General features: G+C 35.0%; 1 protein-coding gene across 14 annotated transcripts in view; it reads right to left on the bottom strand.

The window, feature by feature from the left end:
• The window catches only part of SOX5 (SRY-box transcription factor 5), a 1,296,482-nt gene that overhangs the window by 225,397 nt on the left and 1,047,972 nt on the right, over nucleotides 1–23,113 (bottom strand). For all 14 annotated transcript variants that reach the window (XM_072653487.1, XM_072653486.1, XM_072653490.1 and 11 more), the window contains 2 exons: nucleotides 20,957–21,129; nucleotides 14,882–14,950 (listed from right to left, as the gene is read on the bottom strand). In XM_072653487.1, coding sequence (XP_072509588.1) covers nucleotides 14,882–14,950; nucleotides 20,957–21,129 — 242 coding nt within the window. The remainder of the gene's footprint in view (nucleotides 1–14,881; nucleotides 14,951–20,956; nucleotides 21,130–23,113) is intronic.

Raw genomic sequence — 23,113 nt, 5'->3', positions numbered from 1 at the left:
ATGGTTTAAGTAAAGGATAAGAGCTTATTGCAAATCCTCATAAACTATTTCACCATTTAACTCATTACACAAATTATGACCGTTAATAAGAATGCTTTGCCTTTTAAATTCTATGCCTATTATACTATTTCCCCTTTGTGTGTGCATATACATGTACAGATACACAGTGCAAATACACACATGTGTATGTACATATATATGTACACATACGTGTATGTAGACACATCTACATATATACCAGCCCTTTTATGTATTACTTTATTTTGAATGTCTTTCAGGGTTCCAAGTCTGACTGATGTAAGATGTTATTTTGAACATGCCGAAGCATCTAAACGGCTCGAGTCTTTTCTTTTCAGAGTGCATTCCTTGATAAGTGGCAAAGCTTCCCACTTATCAGTCACTCAAAGTGACTGAGGCTGTCAGTTGTGTACAAAGCGCAATCAGTTTGGAAGCAGAGACACCAGCATTTTTCTTCTCAGCTTGAAGCAAACACGTTTTGACTGCTAGTCATTCAATTTTAAATCATCCTCAATTAGGGGCGGATGAAGATATAAAGAAAACACATCCTAAACACCTCCACCAGCCAACAGAAAAATTTTATTGTCATCTCTTCATTTACATTACTGCGGCACTAGCCCTCTTCTTCTTCTTTTTGCCTGACTGTGTGACACTGATGCTCCTGACCAGACACTCTCTATCATGAAAAGATTGTAATAATACATTATACTAACACTTTTGAACCCGCAATTAATTTTGCTTATATTTTGCTTTGCCCTTCCTCTCAAACCATACCCTAGCCACGATTATAAAGTTTTTTCTAAACACAAAACTCATTTCAGTTTTAAAATAAAACAAAACGAAACTTAGTTCTTCTATTATGAGTGATCCACTTAAAAAAAATCAATGAAAGTGTAAAAGGCAGCAGAATAATGGATAAGAAGAGCGGCTAAGTTAGGGAGAGGAAGGCAAGAGGGGAGGGAGGAAAGAAATAAAAGGCCTGATCGTAGGGGAGAAAGAACTGGTAGCTGACTGAAGAAGGCTGCTGAGCAGTGGGTGTGAGTGCGGGGGTGGAGAGGAGGGATAAAAGTAGAGAGTGAGTGAAAGAGAAGCTGGCATTTGAGAGCTATATTGAGGTTGTAATGGAAGGGGAGAAAAGAAAGAGACTGGCAATGAAAAGAGAATAGACACATCAGGAGGAAGGAACAAGAGTCAGAAAGATAGACAGATGTGCTCACACACAGAGGCACGCAATCCAATTCAATTCTACAAACCTTTATCTATTTGTGTAGTATTTTACTAAGTACTGGAGGAGAAAACAAAGTTTGGATGAGACTCTGGACCCTGCCGTCCTGGATCATGCATATACTAGATGTAAAAAATCAAGGACTGCTAGCATGCCGAAGAACCTAAACATAGGGGGCCCACTTGCATTAAAGTATATTGTATTTCCCCCCCCCCCTTTTTTCATAGAATGTGAAATGGTTGCAAATTATGGAGCCACAATCTCCAAAATAATAAAAATTGTGTGTGCCCAAAGGGCAGCGAAAAGATGCGTGCTATTTAAATTCCCTGCACCATATTATCAAGAGCAAATTGTGCATGCCTCCAACACCCCCTTCCCAGCACACGTATCATAAATGAGATCACCAAAAAGATGATCACCAGAAAAGGAGGTGGGCTAGTTATGTAGATAGAACAAGGATAACAGATGGACAGGTTGAATGTAGCATTTATATCCCTATAATGTGGAGACCGAGAGAGTCATGTAGGGGAGTGTTGGGTGTGGATGCCCTGGGGAAGACTTACACACAAGAAACACACAGGATGAGGGGGTGTGAATAGATTACAATCTGCAACATTGAAGGGAGTACTCACACTGATGAGATCACAGATTCATTGATGTATTGAAAATTATAAAGTGTATTTTCCAAGCCCGATTATTAATGTAAATCACCTAAAATTGAGGGGAAAATCCCTCTATAGATAAGCACACATAAACTCATAACCATAGATCTGTATAGACATGTTCTTGTAGAATGCCATAACTAATTTATTAGTGTACTGTTTCTGTTTTCTTTTTAGATGAAACTAGGTGTCAGGGTGAATAGAGTGTTGAGTTTAGAGGGAGAAAGGTTTTATATCCTATCCAAGACACATTGTCTGTGTGACTGTGGGCAAGTCACTAAGCATCTATTTGCCTCAGTTGGTCTCAATAAAATCAGGATAATATAATAGCACCTACTTCCAAGGTCTATATTTAGGATTAAATGAGATAATATTTCAGAAGTGCTTTGCAAACCTTAAAGCACTATAAAAATTCGAGTTATTAGCTATTATACATAACATTTACATTATTGTAATCATGGCAACCCTTTTTAACATTTGTTTGCTTTCCTAACAGTGCACCCACATATTCTTTAAAACATGCCTGAATCTTAAAGTAAGGGGGGGACTTCTACCTCCACTCGAAGTAATCAATCAACTAAGAGCAAATTTGATTACAATGGAATTTTCCTATAAATTGTTCATCGTGTATGGACAAATCTTAATTCGTTTGAAAGGATGACAGGACTTTTGACTATTGGGGGGAAAAAGCAGATGATGCCACAAAGCAAACCATATTGTGAGTGGTTCAAAAGATAAGGTCACATTTCTGCAGCTATATATTTTTTAAATAGTTATTCTAGTTTTGAGTTCAGTCTAACAGTACAGCAGTCTAGAAGCGAAGGACTCAAGTTCAAGAACTGAGAATTCTAGTTCCACAGTTTGAACCAAGGCTCTGAGAAGCAATCACTCTTTAAGAGGAGTTCATGTTATTAAAAAAGTAGACCAGTAGCAGACACTGCATCTGTGGCACACAACAAGGGAAAATGCAGGCATATATAATAGATAGAAATGAAGAAAATGAACTCAGCAAAGGCATTGAGCCTCCAATAACAAAAGAGAGGTATGCTGTACCTCAGGGGAAATTCATCAGGACTCTGTGAAAGGTGAGTCCAATAATCAGGAGCTATTAGTTACCTTTTGCCACATATGTTCTCTGCATATATACATCACTACCATTATACATAAAGTTTGAGACCACTCTCACCAAAGACCTTTTGTGTGTGTGGGAAGAGTGTGTCCCTAGTTGGGGTGAAATAGTTTGTAACAACTATTTGTATTATACCTCATCAATAAATTCTTTTCTAAAAGCTAAATGATGGCTGTGGAGTACGCTGATGGAGACTTGTGGGCAGTAGCACAGGAAACAGCCCCTCATGGTTATCCCTGGAACCTCAACTTTTTGGGGAACAAACTGGACAGGATTGAAGAGCTATCAGACATAGGTAAACTAATAGCAAAGAGAATTTATAGCATATAGTCTGACAGTGAAGATAGGAAAATTACAAGAGACTAAAAATCTAGAATAAACATAACATCTGGAGGTTATTTAATACAGGGGCAAACAGCTCTAAACACTTCATTTTCTCTGAGAGACTGTACATCATTCATACAATAAATGGCATCCATATTGATAACACATGAAAATATCTTGACTGTTGTCTTTACTGGACTGTAGACATACGGTTTTGAATGATTTCCATTTTCTTAGCTAAAATTAAACACATGTTATATGGAAATTCCCTTATGTGAAACACATCATTTCCTGCTGATGTCAAACAAATGAGGGACTATTATATTTTACATTTTTAAAGCTAAGAATTGACATATATACACAGAATACTATTAATAGGAGAGCTGTCCCTTCCTTGATTTGAAATGGAAATCTGAAATTTTTGAATTTATTTTTTAAAATCATAATTCCAATTTAACAGTTGTCCCCCTACTTACCTACTAATATGGTAAGACCAAGCATCTCATTTCTTAGAGATGCTCTAAATTCAATTATTCATTGCTAGTAAGAGAAATTGAGAAGTAGGGAAGAAGAGAGTAATATAATTTTTGGACTTCCTGACCCATCAACAGGAAAATGTATAGGTGCCGTTCTGTATAGGTAGAGGGAAATCCACACTGAAAACTGCCTATACCTTTGGAAATACAGATCTGCTTAAAAAAAAGTTACTCACAGCTCCATTAAATTAATGATTATGACAAATAACTCTATCTGCATAATAATAGAAAAATTATGATTTCTATTAGGATTACAATTCCTACTTGGGAATCCCAGCAAAAAAGAACTAGGGTATGGTCAAGGACTACTATAGCATGCTGAGAAAAAGGACCAAATTGCCTAGAATGCCACAAGATAGTAGTTACCTATTTTCTTTCTTTCTACCTATTTCTTTCCTTAGTTTCTTAAATTTTCATAGTTGCTTCAATTATGTCAGGTAATATGTCATCTATTGTCTTCTTTTATCAAATATATTTGTAGGCATAATATGCTGCATGCATATAGTGGGTGGATAAATATTGTCCACTACAAGAAATAATTCTATTTTTTTCCATTTTCTTGTAATGACATAGGGCTGAACCATCCCTGAGGAAAGTGTGAAGACATTTTGGTGATATGAAAATTTCAGCATTCCTTGGGCAAAACCAAACTATTCTTTTCTTTTCCCCTTCTCTATTTCCTACTTTGTCCAAAAAAGTAAAGGTTAAAAAGATCAGTTCCCTATCATTTGACATGACCATTTAAAAAAAATTTTTTTATATTTGTCACATCACTATCTTTTTGTAAATTCATTAGCATTCCTTTTTTATTTTGTCTGAACTTTGCATGTGGGTATAGGTATGATACAGGAGGAAGAGTTTAATGACCAGAGATACAGGTCTTTCCTAACACACACATACACCTCCAGATGCTTTAGGAAAATGGGGGTGTGGTGAGAGACAAATAATAATTTGCTTTAAGTCTGCTCTAAGACTAGATTTTTCCAAATCCATTTTTTTCTCCAGGAGTTTATCTGAACATGGGTGGGTGGACTCTATTCTCATAACTGACAGTATTTCATCTAAAGAGTGTCTGTGAGAAACAATTGTTTCAACTTTTTGAGACAGCCTCAGTTGTTTGGGAAAAGGTTGCAAAGTCATGGGAAAAACTGTTGTCTGACTGCATTTTGGGCCCATCTCAGTAAATTCAGTATGCCCATGTTTACAAGTTACAGAAAAACAGCTGTTCCTGACACTTGATGAGTTTGGACAAAATGTCCCCAACTCTAAAGCCCATTGAGTATGGCTCCAAAATTTCAGTTTACAAATTGATCATCTTCCTTTAAACCACAGCAGTAAGAAAGTGCAAAACAAATTGTCAAACAAGGTAATGTATGTATTTTGCAGAGTCTGAAGCACTATTTCAAATATATGCTGATATAATAACACACATATAATATATATGCTGATATAATAACACACATATAATACATATTATTTTTACCTATATGTATGTACACATTCATTTTAGTAGCAACCAGTATGACCTAAGATAAACTTTTAAAATTTGATGACCTTCAGCTTACTGAAGGGGTGGATGAAATAATGTTGAAGGTCACTTCTCACTAAAAAGTCATGTGATTCTATGGCTCTACTTAAGGCCTAGGCAAAAAAAAAGTTTGCCTTTGGAACCCTCAATTTTCACTTTTCTGAATTTTTCGCATTCTTATACTACAGCCTATGCCCTAGGGTACTGATTGCTCTCATGTTATGTTTATTCTTAGGTTATATTCTCTCCTATTTGCCAAAATAAGATAGTCAGATAATTCCATTTGTAATTTTAAAATGTAAGATGATTTGGCTGGTATAGGGATTACTTCATTTTTTTGTACATGTATCCCCAGTACCTAGCACAGTGCATGGCACATGCGAGTCACTTAAATAATTGTAGATTGTTTGATTATGGTACTTCCAACATATTATCTACCTCCTCTAGGAATATTTTCACTTTAAGGGAAGATGCCTTTTTAAAGTATTAATTAATTTAAAAAAGGGATTAATCACTAAGAGGAGAAATATTTTTATGCATGTTATCTATATTTAAAGAGCCTTCTTGGAGTTTCTTAAACCACATCATATAGACTACCACCTATTCTATCTACTCATTAAGGCCAGTGCAGCCTTCTGAATTGATATATACACACATAGCTATGATTTTCATCTTTCTTTTAGAATTGATTTTCAGTGTTTAGGCCAAATTTTATATTTATCTTTTAAAAATACATTTTCCCTCTAGTGATCTATTTAAAAACATGTAATTTTTCAACTGAACCAAAGTGTGTGTTGAGTGGTTCCATCACGTACTCTTAAAATAAGTTCTGGTATCTTTAAAAATATCTAATACAAATGGAAATTTTACTAAAATGGTCTTTGAAGGAAGGAATTATTTTGAATAAGGATTTTTTGCTGTTTCACCAATAAATCCACCATTCTTTAAAAAGTTACATATGATTACTGGTTATACTTTCAGCAACACTGGCTCAGCTTTTTAATGCCTAGTTTTGAGTAGAACCATTTGATACCTTAGGAGGCATTGAGGGAAAAGTTTCTGGCTATTAAAAGTGCTGAATTTTAGTCAGTCAGTTAATACGCGTTTATTAAATACCTACTACATGCAACACATTTTACTAAATGATGGGGGATACAAAGAATGACAAAAGATAGATTCTGGTCTTCAAAAACTTATAATCTAATGGGGGAGAGGACACACAAAGAACTGTGTGCAAAAATTCTATAGGAAAAATTCAAAGTAATCAACAGAAGGAAGACCCCAAAATTAAGAGAAATTGGTAAAGGTTTCTTGTAGAAGGTGATTTTAGCTGGGACTGGACTTGAAAAAAAAAAAAAACCAGGAGGCAGTGGTAAAGGTGGGAAGAACATTATAGGCTTGGGAAGTAGATTTTGAAAATGACTGGAGCTGAGAGCTGAGTCTTGTTAAAGAACAAGCTAGGAGGACAGTGTCACTGGAATGAAGAGCATGGTGGGGCTGAGACACAAGAATGCAGGAAAGGTATGCTCAGGGCTACTAGGATATAAAGGTCTTTGAATGACCAATAGAGGCTTTTATATTTAATCCTACAGGTAACAGGGAGTTGCGAGTTTACCAAGTAGCAGGGTGACATGGTTAGATCTTCACTTAAGGAAAATCATTTTGGTGACTGAATGGAGGACAAAGTGGAACAGGGAGAGATTTGTGGCAGACAGACCAACCACAAAGTTATTGTAATAGTCTAGGTATGAGGACATTAGCCTGCATGAGCTTGGTGGCAGTATCAAAGGAGAGAAGGAGGAGGATTTGAGAGGTGTAGAAAAGATGAAATTGTCAGGCCTTGGTAACACATTGTTTTAATACAGGAATAAGAGATAGTGAGGATTCAAGGAGGATGCTAAGGTTTCGAACCTAGTGGATTGGGAACACTCCAAAGTAATAGGAAGTCTGGAGGTAGGGAAGATAACAAGTTCAGTTTTATACATGTTATGCTTCAGGACATCCAGTTCAAGATGAGTAATAGGCAGTTAGAGATCCAAGGTTTGGAGACAGAAAATATGAGTTCAGATCTTGACTCTCCTATTTGCTACCTATGTGATCTTGGGGGGAAGTCTCCTGTCTTCTCTGAGCAGCAGTCCCTCATCTATAAAATGTGTGGCTTGGAGTGGGTAGCCTTGAAGATCTCTTCCAGTTCTAAACCTATGTCATCCTAGAATTCTTTTCAAGCTGTGCTCTCTTTTCTCCAATTAAAGTTCTGCTTCCACTGAAGGGAGAAAGTAAAAGAGGAGAGGAAAAGGTGCCTTTAAGTTGCTTCTATTTAGTACTATATTTGCACATCTCATAATATTCTTTCTTTACTTCAAAGGAACAAATATATACCAGGAACATTGGTGGTATAGTTTATTCCATGTGGCAGACAAATCAGTTGGTATTCAAATAGTTAATGCATCCTTCTTCTACATGTTGAAGTGCTACCTTGATTATTTCTAACTCCTCATGGTTACTTTGGAATCTCTTGTGTGTGTGTGTGTGTGTGTGTGTGTGGATATTGTTTGGGTTGGTGGAGGTACAAAATACTTCCATCATATCGTGTTTGAAGAAAGAACTCATAAATCAACAGATCAGTCTACTTAAAAAAACTTTACCTTTAAATTATACTTTTCAAAATAATATTCAATGGATTTCTTCCTGCATAATAATTTATCAAGAATTCCTGAAACTCTAATGAGCTCAGAGAAATCTGACTCAAGTAAAAGTGAATTTTTTATAATAAATAGATTTGCCTTATGACTACAACCTAAATCATTCAGTTGCACACAAGTGAAATAGCAATTATTTCTTGGTAGGACTAATACCTGGCCACATAAAAAAAAGTCAAGTAGTTGGCATAAAAACTGAAAAGAACAACTTTGAAGCACTCTGCTAAAAATTCTAGAGCACTGGATGAGAAGTCAGGGGATATGTGTTCCCATTCTACTGCTAATAGGCTGAATGACCTTGGAACAAAAAAACTCAACCAACCAAACAAAAAATCCCAACTTCTGAGATTCAGAACCATTAGGCTCTGAATTGAGAAGGCTGGATTAAGCAGTCTCTAAGAATACTTTCACCTCTAAGATTCAATGAAACTAAAAACTGAAGCCAAGATTCTTGGTACATAAAAGATCTTTGGATCTTGTTTTCTGTTTTCCTTCTTACATCAAGTGAATATTCTGTGGTAAATATCTCCTCATAAGTGAAAGGGAAAGAAAAGCTTTTTCTCCCTATATTAATACACACACAGACACAGACACAGACACAGACACAGACACACACACACACACACACACACACACACACACACACACACACACACACACACACACACACACACTTCCCCCCTAACTGTAGAGTTGGAAGGGACCTATATTCCTACCAGAGAATACTGGACAACAGTCATCTAGACTCTCCTTGAAGAACTCCAATGAAGAAGAATATTCACAGGATCAGAAATCCTGTCATATCATTGCTCATCTATTGCACGGCACCTCTTGGAATCTCAACATCTGCCAACTTCCCCCCACCCTGCCCTCCCCACTCATATGTTGCTAGAGAAAGTTGCACAACCAAATGGACTAAGTATAGAATGAATGATTATCTAATCTTAACTGGGGCAAGGTAATCCTTTATTCCTCCTTAATTGATTCCTTTTCCCCTCCCCCAAGAAGCTTTCCAGTCTCTCCCTGACTCTTCACTCCTTCCCTCACCCACTCAGTTAAATAATTCTCCTCTTACTTTACTGAGGAAATTTAGTCTGTGCAGAACGAGCTCTTTCCCCCTTTCTCTTTCTCTCAAAATACCCTGACATTATACCCCATTCTCTCATCACTTCCTCCAAGCTCTGATAATAAGGAGATCCTCTGCACAGGTCAGTTCCTCTACAGGTATCCTTGATGCCATTTCCTTTAATCTTCTCCAGCAAAACTGTCCCCTCATTCCTCTCCTCTCAATTTTCAACCCCTTTCTCTTTCCTGGTCTCTTTTCTGTTATCTTCAAAATACCTGAGCATCCACCATTGTGATAAACAAACAACAAACCCTTCATTAGATCCTACTCTCCATCTCCTCAAGCTACTGCTATATATCTCCCTTCTCTCAGATTCCTAGGGGTAAAAAAACAAACTATATTTCCTCCTCTTTCAATCTGGCTTCTTCTTTCTTCATTTAACCAGACCTGCTTCTCCCAAGCTATTAATGGTCTCTTAATGGACAATTCTTATGGTTCCCCCCCTTATTCTTTATCTTTCTTTACTTCTCTACTACACTTTCCATTGTTAACCTGCCTTTTCTCTGGGATAATCTCTGTTCTCAGGGTTTTTATGACAATACTCTCTCAATTCTCTTTTTTATCTGTCTGACTGCTCTTCCATTTTCTTTGCAGGTTCATCATAGGTAACATGCCCCCAGTTGTACGTATATACTGTATAACTTAGGGCTTTATCCTGAGCCCTCTTTTTTTCTCTCTGTGACCTTATAGTATGGTTGCCTTCCACTAAATCTGTTTCTTACAAATAATTGTATAATCATGCTTCTACCATTATATATTTGTGGAAGTTTTTTTTAAGTGAAGTGAAAGATTTATCTTAATTTCTGTTAAATTTTCTCTTACTACATTCATCCCAGTGTTATAACAAAGACTATTTTAAAATTTAAAGACTTATACTTTTATAAAAAAAAATTAAAAAGGTAGGGTTGCTAATGTGTCCTCATGCTATTTTTCCTTTGGGGAATGAGATATAACATTATTCCTAATTCTCCTTGAGTATGAATGTCCAAAGGAAAATATAGGATTTACTTCTCATTTGAAATTTTAAGTGACCAAAGACTGAATCTTATTTCACCTGTTCATATTTAAAATATCTAAGAAAAAGAAGATACATATGGGATATCTGCATAAGCTAACACATATATATTCATGTATTTATTCCACTGATAAATTCTTCTTTTCAGATGGGAGCTGACCTTCTAAAACAAATCTACATATAAAGAATAATATAAGAGAACAAGAAAAATGTTTATAACCTTCACCCTTCCTTTTATATAACACATCCATTAAGCCAGAAAGCTTTCCTCAGGTTTAATTTGTGAAAATTCCTTTGTATCACCTATCAAGAGAAAAATCACATTTTCAAAGAAAACCAGCACTTATTTGTTATGACTTTGGACTTTATAATATGTATATATACATATAGACAGATGCAAATTGATATATTATTATTATAGAGGTTAGGAATCATAAAGAGTATTATAAAATATGCATGTTTCTAAGGAGTAGGGCAATGAAAAGATTCATCCATTACTATGCATTCATCATGGATAATGTTAGAACTCAAGGAAAGAAAAAAAAGAAACTATATTTCAAAGTAAAAATTAATGAAAATAATGTTAGCTAACCATTGTTCCAATTTAATTCAATCAAAATCCAACAACCATTATATATTTGCTCTAATTATACTTTAAAATAAAATTTTGGTTATTTGTAAATTAGTAGCCACTATTAGAACAATATTTGATATAAATTCATTTTGCTCTCCACCATTTAAGAGGTAATTCATCTTCTTAAACTGAGGGGAAGGGAATTGAGGAAAATCCTCTTTTTTAAAAAAAAGTGAAAGGTATTATGTAGAAATCTGACTTTTCTACATTTTCATTATGTGTACCTACACATGTGACCAATTATCATCAATACTTCCTAGAATTTCCTAGACATCTTTTTTACTGAAGTGAACTATTTTAAACATTCTATCAATTTATAAATTATCTACTTGTCTTCCTCAATTATTTTCAAAATTATTAGGAGGTGGGAAGCACAGCTGAACATTCCACATACCTGAGTCATTGCTACTTATGGTAGTTTCTTGAGTTTTCCTTTTTTTTTTTTTTTTGTAAATAGTACTTTCCCCCCAATTATATGTAAAGATAGTTTTCAACATTAACTTTTATAAGATTTTAAATTCTAAATTTTTTCTTCCTCCCTCCTATCCCCTCTCCCCAAGATGGCAAGCAATTAGTTGAAATTTTCTAAATGTCACTGAAAAATAAAAGAATGTTTCACTAGCGCTGTCCCTAAAATGAATTAGATTTACTTGCTACTTGTTATTTTTCCCTCATATACTTTCCCTGGATTCTAGCAGCAGCTACCCATTGTATGGCATTGGCTTGAGTTGGAGTAGTACAGAATCCTTTTATAGGTTTTTTTACAAGATGTGGATAATTGGGTCTAAGAGGTTGGTATACAAGATCTAACCCAAAATATGTTTTTTTAATTGAACTATTAAAATATCAATATGAATTACTTAGTATCACTCAATAAAAAGTAAATAAACACAAAAATATATTTGCAGCAATACTAAAAAGAAACAAAGCAGTCAAGTGAAATATAGGTTCCTTAAATGAAACTTGACTTTCTCTTCTGTGAAAAATATTTATTCTTTCCAATAGAGGTTTGCGGGTATTGAAAAAGGGCTTCTATATCTTAGGCTGTTGCTGGTCCCTGTAAATCCTAGTAACTTTATTGTTTGAAGACTTTTGTGCTACATTTATCTAGATATTTGCCTTGGTAGTGACCCGTAAATCACTAATTAAAATGGGAGTGCAGTCTCCCAAGCAGGTTACTGTTTCCTTTAAGAACAGGATAAATCAGCCCCAGATGTGACTCCATGGATTTTTTCTTTTTTCTCTTTTAGATCAATTAATTAATCAACTTTTATTAAAAACTTACTCTGTGCCAGTCACAGCACTAAACACTAGGAATACACAAAGAGTTCCTCAGGGAACTCACAACGTAAATACTGTGACACCTGTAGACAGAGCAACGGGCTAGAGTTAGGAAGACCCAACTCTGAGGTACTTAGCACAGTGCCTGGCACGGTGTACATGCTATGGCTAGCATTTATAATATTCATATAGTGCTGTAATGTTTGCAAAGCCCTTTACAAGCGCTGTTTTTAAACCTGCATTTAACAGGTGAAGAAACTGAGAAAAGTAGATGTTAAGGCACTTGCCCAGGGTCAAAGAGTTGTAGGATACACTCTGAGGCCGGATTTGAACTCTGGTTTTCCTAACTCCCAAGTTCACCATTTTATCCACTGTGCCACCTAGCGGCTTGTTGTTGCCATTACTGTTGTCGAAAATTACACCCCAGCATACGCACAGAAATTATTCACAAATTATAGACCAGTGAGCTTGACTTTGATTCTTAGTAAAGTTCTAGAAAGTACTATTTTAAAAGGAATGGTTATTGAAAACATAGAAAAGGAAGTTGTGCTCAAAACCTTCAAATCTTTATCAAGAGTAGGTCATGTGAGTCAAACACATTTTACATTTTGAACACAAGTCTTAGAGAATGCTATACCTGTGATTTACCTTTATTTTAGAAAAATATTGGCAAAGTTACACAAATATTCTAGTAAAAAATTGCAGATGATGAAATATATGATTGTAGAGTTAGATCAATTCAGAATTAGATAAAGGGCTTAACTCTAAAAGTAGCTGTTAGTGTTTCAGTGTATGATACTGATGCCACATTTACCAAAGTCATAGACAACAGGGCTAGGAAATACAGATCCCATGTTGGATGATAGACCAGATTTAACTATCGTCTCTAATGCATATGGCATATGATATTGTAGTCCCTCTCCTGAACACCTATTAGACATTTTTAAATGAATGCCCCATAAGTATCTTAAATGTAACATTTCAAAATATAAATAATTTTTTTTATCCATAGGAGCACAGATTTAGATCTAGAAGGTACCTTAGAGATCATAAATCATAAATCGGGTCAGTCAACTTAAAAAAGTATCACCTTTAAGTTGTGTTTTTCAAAGTAATATTCAGCAGATTGCTTTCTACACAAGAATTACTGAACTCTAATGAGTTCTGAGAAACCGAGAAAAATATAGAGAAACTGAGGCCCAGAATGGTAGATGACTTGCCCAAGGCCATATAGGAAATGTGTCAGAACTGAAATTCAGCCATAGCTCTGACTCCAATCTATCATTCATCTCTTCTCTCCTGGATGACTGTGATCTCCTCTGATTTAACTTCGCTTCCTACAACCTATCCCAACTCTAATCCATCCATCCATACAACCACCGAAACTATTTTCCTAAAGCACAAGTCTATCACTCCATAACTCAATAAATACCTTCAGGACCCAATATAAACTTTTCTGCTTGATAGCTAAAGCACTTCACAACTTGGCCCCAACCCATTCTTCTAATCTTATCCATTAGTCCCCTTTACAAACACTACTGTCCAGCCAAATTAGTCTTCTTATCACTTCTCATCATGGTGCTGTATCTCCCATTTCTATGCTTTTTCTTTATTATTGACTGTCTCATATACTGCGAACCTTTTCCACAAGAGCATCTTGTGATACCTAATTTTGAGATGACTCATTTTGTATCTATCTTATGTATCCCTATATATGTATATGTTTTCTCCCCTGGCTGTACTGTAAAAGCTGAAAGGGCAGTGACTGTTCTGTTTTTGGATTTATAAGTATCTGCCCACAAGGGAGATGCTTAAAAAATTCTTGTTGATTCATTTCTTGGTTGATAAACTTAAGAGCATCCAAACAAGATGAGTGGTGAAGAGCCTCCAGGTAATATCAAAGGAAGAATGGGTGAAAAAAACTGAGAATGCTGATCAGACAGGAGAAGGATGTGTGACAGCTGTTTTCTAAAGGTGTGTTACATGGATGAGAATTTAGTTCTGTTCCACTGGGGACCCAGAAGGCAGAAGTAGCAAGTTAAAAAGAGAAAAAAATATAAGCTTGATATAGAGATAATATGAGCTATCCAAAAATATAATGGGCTACTTCAGAAGAAAGTGTTGTTATCCCTCATTAAGGTCTCCAAGCAAAGGCTAGATGGTCATGGGTCAGATGACATGGAAGGGACTTTTGTTCAGGTACAGATTATATTAGATGACCTAGAATTCTTAATGGTCACCACTCTTCTGCTTATCATTCCCCAATGATCGTCAAATTTTTCCAAATTGGAAATTTTTTCCCTGTCTCCTACCATTATATTGAATGTCACTTTAGCATACAATGGTATTTCTTTCTGATAACTGACCCTATAGTTTAAAAGCAGATTTACTCTCGATTTGAGTTTCTATGTCTGCCTTTTAGACATATTTTAACATAACTTGCGAGAATTCATTTAATTAGATTTACTTAGTAATTTTCTCACATCACTGAAATAAAGAAGTGTGGCACTCTTGATTTGCCACAATTCATCTATAGAACAGAATGATGGCAGCCAGAACACAGGGACCCTTTAAAGGCGTTAGGATAACATCTGGTGAGTCAGGGTCTAAGTTGGCATTCTGAGGGTAATTCCAATTAAATAATACAGACATACAAAGCAGAGTAATCATAGAAATAGGAGAAATATGTGGGATGATCTCTGACCTGGATCTGTTGTTGAAGCAGATTGATTTTGTGTTGCTGCTGTAGAAGCTGCTGCTGTTGTCTTGCAATCTGTGGAGAAATTGTACATGAAAATTTAAAAAAAAAAATCTTTTTTATTTTTAAAAATGTAAGGTGGAGTCTCCCTATTTTGTCCAGAATGGAAGTTCAGAGGCCTTTCACTGCCTAGTGCCATGACTGATTGGCAGGGAAGATTTTATCTGCTCCTTTTCAGACCTGCTGCCAATTGCTTCTCCTTAGGGAGCCTGGTGGCCCCTTATTCTCAAGCGCTCACTTTACTGAAGCTGGACTTAGCATGGACACACCATCAGCTGCTGCTGGGCTGCAATTCAGAATTCCCAAAGTCAAGCAATCCACCAATATCAGCCTCTCTAGTAGCTGGGATTACAGGTGTGTGCCATTCCATCTGGCTTGTGCCTTAGTTTCTAACAAGAGTTAGTAGTCTTTCACTCTGTAAAAGTCCTGCTTGACCTTGATCTAAATGATATAAATAGAATGAATGACTACCTAAATTGTCAGGTTTTGTAAGTAATGTCAGGTTTTGGAGGTCCTGGGGACAGTTAATGTTTATGGAGCACAAAATAAGTGAAGCCTAGGATACTACAATAGTGAACTATTCAGGAAAAATGGGATTATAGTGTGGAGAGACTTCAAGATAGATGGAATCTCCCTGAGGTCAGGATCAGGTCTTATTTATCTTTTAGTTCTTCAGACGCCTAATATAATAGCTGAGTAAATGCTTATTGAATGAATAAAATTACCCTTTGTCAGTGCAAGTTGCAGGCATTGCCACCAACATCATTCAGGATTTAACTGGCAAGAAAGAGCACTGTACTTTACAACAGGAAATAGGAAAGAGTTACACAAAAAGAATACAATTATGTTTCACTAAGGAACAGTAGTGAGCATATAATCTGAAATATCTTTCTACACGAGATAGGTAGTAGGAATGAAACACAGGAACAAAGACTACCTTATCCTTAAGATACGGTATTTTTAACAATAAAATTCATTTTGTAAAAATGCCAACACTCGTTCATCTAGCACTTGAAATCTGCTTATCAGTTTATCTGTAATATTAAATAATGGAGGCAAGATGTAGGGATAGATAAAGATTCAGTCTTAAAGCCAGAAAAAACCTCGGCTGACCTCTAACTTCTTATGTATATCGTGGCTGCATGACTTTGGGCAAGTCATTTAACCTTTTCTAGGCAACTCTCTAAGCATATAAGTTTTGTTAACTTCCATTGCTAAAGGAAGTTTCCTCACCTAGAAATGCCCTATATCAATGAAATCACAGGTCCATTCTCTATCTCCCTAAACAGTTTATTAAAAACAAAATATTCATCCTGAATACAACCAAATAAAATTAAACTATTTTCATTTAAATTACCAATATTTACTTTTAAATTGATTAACTTCAGTGTGTAAAGTATGATAAATCTGAATCCTCATCAAGATTTTTTATCCTTTCTCTTCCTTCCCTCCACCCCTTTCCTTAACTCTTATAAGGGATATGAAAATTTTTTTTTTCTGTTTGTTTGTTTGTTTTTCATTTATCACTCCCTACCTATTCCAAGAAAAAGGAGAAATTTGGTCTCTTAAATTTTATCTGGTATTGTACTTGGTCATTATAGTTATATAACCTTTAGTTTTATTTTATTGTTTCCATTTTTGTTGCTGTAGTCAAAGCATAAGCCAGAGTAGACGATCAGCAGCTCAGTATCTTCCCTGCCACCCTTCTCCTTCCACACTTGGCATCAGTTTAGGGCTAAAAATCCTCTGAGCTAAACACTCTACATTGTTAATCTCTTCAATTTCCTCACTGCATTGTAGCTATGCAAAAAATAGGCTATATAAAAATGCTAATGAATTGTTTTTCTTTTACTTTGAATCTTGCTACTTTGTAGAAGTCATTAATTGTATTAATTAGGTTCTTGTTTAATTTTCTGTGGTTTTCTAACTACATGGTATCATCTGCAAATAATGATACCTTTGTCTTTTCTTTGCTGATATTTAATCTTTAATCTATCTTTTATTTAACTGCTATTTTTAGCACATCAAAAATGATGTAAAATAATCATAGTGACAGTGGGATATTCTCGCTTTATCCTTTTAATTTTAGAGAAATCTTCCAGTGTTTCTTCATTGCAAATAATGCTAGCTTGATATTTCTCTCTCTCCACTTTTAATAATAATAATAATAATTCGCATTTATATAGTGCCTACCATGTTCTAGGCACTGTGCTAAGCCCTTTACAAATGTTATCTCCTTTAATCCTTAAAACAACTCTGGAAGGTAGGTGGTACTTTTATCATATCGCAAGTAAGTATCTGAGTCCAGATTTTAACTCACCTCTTCCTACTCCAGGTCCAGCATTCTATCTACCAGGTCATGGAGCTGTCTCTTATTTTAAAAATAATGTAATATTCATGTTTCTCTCTCTTGACCCTGTGGATTTTCTTTTGTCTGATACCACAATTGTAACTTCTCTCACCTACCCAATTTTGAATCATCTCAAGTTCAAATGGATCTCTTAGCTCATTGGTTTTGGAATTCCTTTCAATGACATGCATCACAACCCACCCGTATCTCCCCATCCTGTTATTATTCTTTATCATGCTCTCCCATTCTCCCAAAATGCTAGAGATATTTTTTAATTTCTCTTGATATAGTGAGATACTAGTAGAATAAGTTGGATATCCACCTGTCATGCCTCACCCTTGCCACATGAAAAGCCCATATCTTCCTATCATATATGTATATATATTATATATATATTTATGATTCTTCTGTTCCTCAAAATTCTTCATTGCTTATAAGTTGCAGCTTGCCCATATCCACCATGCATTTTTCATTGCTTTCTGTGTTATATTCATCTTTAATTATTCCTATACTCTTATATTCCACATAACAATGACAAACTATTGGTATTAAAAATATGTGCCTTTGTTTCCCTGGAATATTTGTGATTTAAGGAGTTTTCAAATATCTAATGGTAATATGATATAATCTTCTCCTCTTTCAACTAGGGGCACAACTGTTTGTCCATGTTTATTGAATGTTCTAGATATACATATTGATTAATAGATTTTGTAAGTTTTCAATTCAAACGCAAGTCAGAATCTGGGCGATTATTACGGTTCACTCATATTACTTTTTTTGTATAGAAGGTCAGATCAAATTCTGGTGAATTATCTTTTTAAAGTGACTCTTCCACTGTTCTAGGGTTGGGGACAACTAGTTTAATCTCATGCACAAAAAGAATGACCTGAAGAATTTCACCATTTTTCAAAGAATACCTATTCAATGTACACTTCAGAGGTATCCAACTCACTATCCACAACCACTATCATTGGTGTTTCACAAAATTTGGATTAAAAATGTAACTAGGAAATGCTTAATAAAATAAATGCAACGACAATAGAATGTAAATAATGTGAATTTGTGGTTTTCTAAATAAATATATGGCTGGGGATCCATTTCTATTTGAGTTTGACACCACTGGTGTACACCACACTGTATCTCCTTCAGGTAAAAATACATTTTTGTTGAGTTTCTTTCCTGATGTTTATGGCCAGACCATCATTGAATAGTTTCATTCCTGTTAAGTATTTCAGGGAATCTTAAATTATTTTGAAGTGTTAATAAGAAGCATTGGAAAATGACTTTTAAGGAGGTGTTTTATTACACTGAATCAATGATTTTCCCTAATACACAAACAATAAAAACAATGGGATATTTCCTTCTACATTTTCAAGTCAATTGTGAAATGGCAAAGATATGGTACACTAATGAATTTTGTTTGTGAAAACCTTATTGTTCTCTACTGATAACCTTGCTGAGGATGCTCTTGATTTATTTATTGTTGATTTTCATGGATATTTTATATCACTGAGAAAGGAGTCATAGAAGTCACCTGTTTTTTCCTACCTTTTTTGGGTATTAATAATAAGGACTATGATGTTTTTTCCATACCTTGTTATTTTCTCTGTTAGATACCTTGCAGCTCTTACAATTGTCAAATTTTTTTTAGTACTTTCACAATTATGTCTCTTCCAACACAAACCTAATCTCTATATAACGTGTGGGTATGCATGCAATACAGTAACCTTTTGCATTTTTATTATTTTTAGTACTACATCTTTTTCCCTCATGGGAACATTTGAACTGCAATGTTTAGGATTAAGTGTGGTGTTTCAACCCTCCTTAATGGTGAAAAGTTTGCTTTGATAATATTTGCATAAATTTTCCACTTTTTTCTATTTGTTTTCTAGCCTCTCATTTTCATCATTATCATGTTTTGTTGTTGCTCATCCTTATTCTCAAGGGGTCTTTGTTTATAGTTTTATTTCTTGAATAAAGTAGAAAATTTTTCTTTTAAAAAATCCAGGCTGCCATTTTCATGTTATTGGTTTGTTTAGGACATTTTTAAGATTACAGCTGTTCGGTTTGTGTTTTACTCTACTTGATTTAAATTCCCTTTCTCACTAAAACAAAAATGCAGCTTGTCTAATTATTGCTTAATTTCTGATAATTTTCTAAAAGTATTTTATAGTTCTTTAATATACTTATTATTTAATTTTTTCCCTTAGTATTTCTTCGATCCTCTGCATTGTTGCTGCAAGTCTGATTTTGAGAGCAATTTTACCCTTTAAGTTACTTACATTGCAGATATACATTATTGACTTGTAGGTTATTTTGTTTTACCAGTCCTTTTTCTCATGCAGAATGAGAGCAGTAAAGGGCCAGCTGTTGTGGTAAGTAGGGAGAATTTGGTACCATAATGGGGTTGAGTATAGATTAATTACTCCCTCTGGTCTGGTTAGTAGTGGAAAGCATGAAATTTACTAAGTTTTTTGTTTTGTTTTGTTTTGTTTTAGAGAGAAAAGTGGAGAGAAGGATTTTCCAGAGTTTGGGAGATGAGACAGCACAGTCTGTAAGATGGTGGTTTTCTCTGGAACCTGAGCTGTTTAAAGTGCAGGGCTGGGCTTCAAGTTATATAGCTCAGCTGCTAGATAGTTTTTTACAGAAATCACTTGGAATATTAGCAAGCTTGGTCCAAACTGAGGAAGACTATGACTAGGCAGTCTAGTAGGAACTACTGACAGTTTTTTTTTAAAGCCTCGACTATGTACTTATTTGAAATTTTAGGGGGGGAGAGGGTGAGTCCTTGCCACCTTTGGCAGAGCTGGGGCATGATGGGACAAAAATTTCTGAGGTTTTGATCCTGCAGGGAAGATGAGAGTAGGAGTGATCCCTCATATTCTATTCATATTCTGGGATATAAGCAAGCACTTTTGGGAATCTCAGTGGAGTTTCTATAGTATAGTAAGTGGAAGAGTTTGGGAAAGTCAGGAGGGTTATAGACTGAGCTTACACACAATTCTATATCAGAAAGTCTGCCCCACAAGTTGAGGTGTATGAATGGGTCTTTGGAATAAACTCAGGTCCACCCAAGCATTAGGAGGAGATGAAGTGAATTTCCAATGACATTTTATTACTGATGAAGTAGCTGCTGGAGGATCTCACTCCTTGGAGAGAGAGAGAGAGAGAGAGAGAAAGAGAGAGAGTGGGAAAGAAAGATTCCATTCCCTCCCAGATTTTCAAGATTATTCCAGACCAATAGAGAACCTCATCCTCTACCCTGTTAAGTCAGCTCTGGAATCCTTCAAATGTCAAATTCACTGAGTCTGGAACCAAATCCTCAAGCAGTTGTATAATCACCCCAAAGTTTGGCAGCCAGAGAGCTTAAGCATGAGGGGATAAAGAAAAGCTCTGTTATGTATCAAAGCAGTCATTGGTGCTCCGTAGAAGTCATTGCCACAGTTTTTATCCCTTGTGCCACATAGGGAAAGTAAGAAGTAGAATACTTTTCCTAGGAAATATTTAATTATTAGTCTGATCTTTTCCTCATGGGAAGAGGGTGTGTGCTGGGAAAGCACCATCAGTCATTCCATCCCCAAAGGCCATTCTTTATCTAAAACCAGAAGGACAAATTTGAACAACAGTGACTCCTCAACTTAGATGAGACAATCTTTACATGTTTTACTCACCTGTTCTTGCTGCTGCTTGGCCAGTTCCATTTGCTGGCGCTGTTTCTCAATTTGGGAGGCAGCCAGCTTCTTCTGTTCATCATGAGCTGCCAGCAGCTGCTCTCTCAAACTGGTCAGCTGATTGATCATACCCATGAGCTGCCTCTCTTTCTCAGCGAGGCTTTCTGGAGTTCCTAGTAAGCACATGACAAAAAAAAAGGGGGGGGGGGGAGAGAAATGAAAAAAATGGTAATTGTCAATGACAATGAATTTGCAAGCAAGAGAAAAATTCCAACTCCAAAAGCATTTTTAACATCCATATATATGCACATCTCTTAACTTTATTTTAGATTTTTATTTATCAAATACAATTAATATTTGTCATTTTAAAAATGACCCCCCATTTAAAAACTTTGGTTGTTTTATCAAAACAAGTAAATTTCACTATCAGTAAATTTCACTTCATAGGACTTACTGCCTGATCATACTAATTGGTATATACATTATCTGTATCCCTACTGTGTAGAACTAGATTCCGAGTAGTGTGAATAATGAATACTGCAAAGTGGGTACATTGTAGCTGAATTATTCTCATTCAAAGTTATAATCATGTAAAGGAAACGTGCAGTACAAATAAAATGAATGCAACTAACTACTTCATAGGATGCATTGCTTGCACTAACCAGTATCTAACTGAAATATATATATATAGGGGGATTGTGGAATATATATATTGGAGAAATATGTGTATATGTGTACATATATATATATATATATGTATATATACATATATATATATATATGTATATATACATGGGAATTTAGAAAAGTATGACACGGTTCCTTTCCTGAAGGAGATTATAATTAGTCAAACAAATAAAGTATATACCTATGAAAAATTAAATAATAATAAAAATGAAAATAACAGTTTTGGATATTATAATAAAACTAATATTCTCCTTTATAAGATTATCTCTTTGAAGAAGTAAAACTGAAGAAAAGCCTACAAAATGAGAGATAGCTAAATATTGGACCTTTTAGGTTTAGGTTTAGGCAGAAGCTAGTTTAATGTTTTTTCCAGAAATATATTTTTTAATCTGCAAAAATGTTCTCCATAGTTAGAGATAGGAGAATTTGAAGGAAAAAAAGGGAATTTGAATAAAGTATTTGAATATATTCAACAAATTTAAACTATATAAATATGTATATTTTTGACTAGTACATTAAGATACCTGTTGGGTATACAGGAAATGTGAGAGTTTCATTGACAACTGAAATAGTATCGCATTTAAAAGTTCTATTAAACCTTACCAGAAACAGAATCACATTTAAGAGTTCTGTTAAACCTCATCAGATAGACAAGACCCCTGTGGTAAAGTACTAGTAGTAAGAGAGAAAATACTTTTTAATTATAATTTTCACTTCAAGTGTAAGACACTGAGCACTATTTTAACAATCCATTTGCCACCTGTACATGTAATTAGATAGAAGGACCTGTTATAACCCAGTCACCCTTCCCCACCCTACTTCATTCCTTCCTGTCTATTTATGCTGAAAAAAACATGTACCTTTCTCAAAACCTACAGCTATAGTTATTGGCTTGTAACTTTGACTTGTCCATTAGGGATTGGAATAAAGTCATCAATCTATTTTACTTAAGCCAGTAAATGAACACGAAGGAAAGACCTATGTATGATTACAAACTTATAGAGCGTAGATGGCATAGATCTTTGTATTTATAGATCCTATCATGGGGTGGAATTTAGGCTCTAAATTCAGTAAACATTAAGTGCCTACTAAGGGTCAGTCATGACAGTAGTTGTTCAATAAAGGTGTTCACTGATTATATGTCAGGAAGTAAAATTGCTAGTATTTGTATTCACAGCAAAGTAGAATTGATTCAGTCACAGTGGCAATTAACATAGATACCCATCACAATTAATATTGGTTGCTACAATATTATTTCAGAAAATTCAGCAGGAAAAAAAAAGAATGAGGTTTGGTAGTGTGTAGTTATACTGGCAGTTTCAATAACTAAATCTATTCTCAAGTAAAACATTATATTGACTAAAAAATTATGTTCATAGAACAAGGTAGCAACATTCTTTATGCCTATGAGTTTAGGTATTCAAGAATTATCTTGATTTTAAAACCTATTAAAATAACTTTCATTAGGAA

The sequence above is a fragment of the Notamacropus eugenii genome, chromosome 3 (assembly GCF_028372415.1).
Source record: "Notamacropus eugenii isolate mMacEug1 chromosome 3, mMacEug1.pri_v2, whole genome shotgun sequence".
NCBI lineage: Eukaryota > Metazoa > Chordata > Mammalia > Diprotodontia > Macropodidae > Notamacropus > Notamacropus eugenii.
The sequence above is the reverse complement of the archived record's forward strand: the minus strand, read 5'-3'. Positions and strand labels throughout refer to the sequence as shown.